At 37.3% G+C, this 3,428-nt stretch overlaps 1 protein-coding gene across 1 annotated transcript in view; it reads right to left on the bottom strand.

Moving 5' to 3' along the window:
• Positions 1-1,058: 1,058 nt before the first annotated feature.
• The window catches only part of LOC148101471 (ADP-ribosyl cyclase/cyclic ADP-ribose hydrolase 1-like), a 5,680-nt gene continuing 3,310 nt past the window's right edge, over positions 1,059-3,428 (bottom strand). Inside the window, exons 5-8 of the mRNA XM_087845510.1 lie at positions 2,778-2,851; positions 1,416-1,502; positions 1,195-1,278; positions 1,059-1,092 (exon numbers count right to left, since the gene is read on the bottom strand). Coding sequence (XP_087701636.1) covers positions 1,059-1,092; positions 1,195-1,278; positions 1,416-1,502; positions 2,778-2,851 — 279 coding nt within the window. The remainder of the gene's footprint in view (positions 1,093-1,194; positions 1,279-1,415; positions 1,503-2,777; positions 2,852-3,428) is intronic.

Genomic DNA, 3,428 nt, shown 5'->3' with positions numbered 1-3,428 from the left:
TTTTTGTTGGAAAAATGGGAAATTGCTGCTGTTATTAAAATATGTGCAAACATGCATGAAAATAGAGTGTATAAGGCAAGAGTTTGTACAATTCTAATGACCATGAAAGTCTATATTTTCTTGTCATTCCTTTAAGTAGTCTTTAGGAATAGTTCTCTAGGTTTCTTGGAGGACTTTTAAAGCTTTTCTTTGGATGTTGGCTGCCTTCTGTTCTATCGAGATGATCCCACTCTGCTTTAATATTGTTGAGAAATGAAGACCCAAACCATGACAGAGACTCCATGGAGTTTTATAGATGGCTTTAGACCAGGGGTAGGCAACTCCAGGCCTCAAGTGCCGGTGTCCTGCAGGTTTTAGACATCACCCTGTGTCAACACACCTGAATCAAATCATTAGTTCATTCCCAGGCCTCTGGAGAACTTCAAGACATGTTTAGAAGGTAATTTAGCCACTTGAATCAGCTGTGTTGGATCAAGGACACATCTAAAACCTGCAGGACACCGGCCCTCGAGGCCTGGAGTTGCCCACCCCTGCTTTAGACACTCACTGTTGTACATCCTCGACACATGCTGACAATGTGAACAAAAAACTTCACATTTGCATTCGTCACCCCATAAGAACTGTTGCAACAGATTTTCAGTCCAGACTTTAAACATCAAAGACATGATGTGTTTGCACTTTACTGGATTCAAATGTGATTACATAACAATCATTATTACACTGAAATACAAATAAAGTTTACATTTTATTTTGAAAATAAAGTATATTCTGTGACCAGGAGATAGCATACTCAGTGTGTTTAATTGAAAAAAAAAGAAAGAAAGAAAACAAAACATAAGTTTCACATCAGATCCCACAAAATGAAAAACAATATTTTCATAATGTGATGTATTACAGATGTTCATTTGAAAAACATATTTCACATATATGTGAAAATAAAATACTCAGAGTTTATTTAAAAATTGAAAAGGAAACAAGAGAAAGGTTTCTGTGGCTGAATGCTACTATGTTGTTTCTGATATAATCAGACTTGTTCACCAGCAGGTTTTACATGCTATCTATGGATTGGAGCCGCATTCCTGAATCCGAGATCTGTTTGAATTACAATCCAGGATAATAACGAGAGGTCAGTCGTGCTTTGTGAGGACACACACAAACAGGTCGTCAGCTCCTTTGTAATGCACATGTACTTACTCAGGCACGTCTTTGCAGCTGTATGTTATCCCTGTATGTAGCGCTTTCTTTAATTTCTGCAGGGATGCGTTTTTGCAGTTTGATCTGAACAAATGGAAGAGAAGCAGTGAATGTAGGTTCAGTTTTAAAATATTCATGCCCCAATTGGCCATTGTGATGTAAATTAAACAAATAAAGGAGAACATTGTGGTGAAAGATTTGCATATAAGAGGAAATCTTACTGGGCATTCTTCTGTATGACCATAACAACATTCAGGCTCCTGACCCTAGGGGCTTTAAACCTCGTCACCTCAACTCTTGCAAAAGTACTGAAGAGTAAAAAAAACAACCCAAAATTAAAACCACAACCGTAAGACCACTTAAAATTAACTTGAGGAGTGAGATTGATTTTAAAAATGCTGCTCTCAAGATGAGGAACTGAGTCTGTGACTGCTACCTGCTAGCTGCCATCTTCAAAGCAGCTCTGATGAATCAAGACCGTGATAAAACAGCAGTTAGACAGAATCAGTCTGCTATCACTTTGTGACTAAATGAGGCCAATTTGGCAATCTGTTTGTGATTCATTGATGAAAACCACAAATCTGTTACCATCTGTTGCAATTTTGTTGCTGTCGACGCACATAGCATTTTACGTTAGACAACAATTCAGACCCAGTGTTTTGTGGGGTTTTTTTTTATTATAAATTTATATTATTTGATTTAGTGTTATTCATGGTTTTGGTTCTTATTCTTAATCAGTGTTATATTTTTTGTTTCCAGTCCAGTCCCCAGTCAGTCATGTCTCCATGTCTCAATGTCAACTGCGGGTCTTTGTAAATGTCTCACACTTCCTGTTTTAATTTGACTGTCTCATGTCCCATGCTCAGTGTTTCAGTGTTGCTCCCTCCCTGTCTCGTTTTGTCAGATTAGTCCCAGCTGTGTTTCCCTCCTGTTTCCCATTCCCTCATTACTCCCTTGTGTATTTAAGCCCTGTGTTTCTCTCTGCCCGGTTTTGCGTCGTTTCCTCATGTTGCTGTGTGTCTCTCCCACAGGCCTCGTTTCCCTGAGTGGTTTTAGTTTGCTTCCTGTTTAGGTTATGTTTTGTGTTTTCTATGCTCGGATGTTCACAGCAAATAAAGCTGCCTCTTTGGGTTTATTCCCGTGTGTGCTGAGTTCTGCTTTTGGGTCCACATCCTGCCTGCCACAGCACTAACCTGGACAGAACTACTTCAGTTGCAGATTGTTAAAAAACTTTCCAACCTGATTTGGTTTGTAGAACAAGAACATTTTTTTTTTTTTTACAACAACCTTTGACCTTGTGCAAGAAGGACAATAATAACTGTTTTTTAAATAGAACTTTTACTCTGCAGTGGCAAGGCAGACATAAAAGTCACTTTTTGCACTTAGTCATTTAAAACAAATATGAAAAACCTGATGAATAAAGAACTAAATACAAAGGCAAAGCAAAGCCTTAACATTCCTTGAAACTAGGTGCATATGCCAGTGTTACATTATTGGCTCTCATTAACATTATAATGGATGACATTTCTTTATTTTTCTCACTAAAAGTCATAAAACTGTGGGAGAAGCAGAAGCAGCTCTACCTTGTAGGATCGAATGGTGTGGTGGTGGACCCGCTTAGCATTGCTGTGACATCACCACAGGCAACATCTGCATACTGTACAGACACACAAAGGGGATTTTGAAGAATCATTCACTCATCTTGTAAGAAAAAACTAAAAAATAACACAAGATTTGGTCCTGAAATTAATATTAGTTATTTGTCTCTTCCTGTAAAGTGAGGTTTATCAATCAGAAGTCACTATTGATGTGATAATGGAGCATGGGACATATGAAGTCCCTTATTTTGAGAAATAACTGTACTTCATACTCCACAGATTGATATTATGCAAACATCTTTGTATTCAAAACAGGAAGTATGGGGCTGCAACATATAACTGAGGTTTTACCATTTTTAACTGTCCAAATGTTGTAATAATTTTGAACAAAACAAGTTGTACTACTTTCCAAAGATTTGCTAAGAGTGTCAAGAAATGGTAGATTTAGGTGACATATGTAACAAATTCCAGTATGAGCCCAAGCTAGTTTTGGGAGAGGTCACTGTTAAGTAGTAGTGGTGTAATCCAGGAAAAAAAAGCATTTCATTTATAAAAACATTTAATTCTCTCACTTAATTTTATATTTTCCTTACTTTATGGTATTTTTGTGCTTTCTGAATTAATGCCAAAATGAAA

The sequence above is a fragment of the Neolamprologus brichardi genome, chromosome 9, assembly GCF_056152115.1.
Source record: "Neolamprologus brichardi isolate AB-2024 chromosome 9, ASM5615211v1, whole genome shotgun sequence".
NCBI lineage: Eukaryota > Metazoa > Chordata > Actinopteri > Cichliformes > Cichlidae > Neolamprologus > Neolamprologus brichardi.
This window is presented reverse-complemented; position numbering and strand designations above follow the sequence as displayed.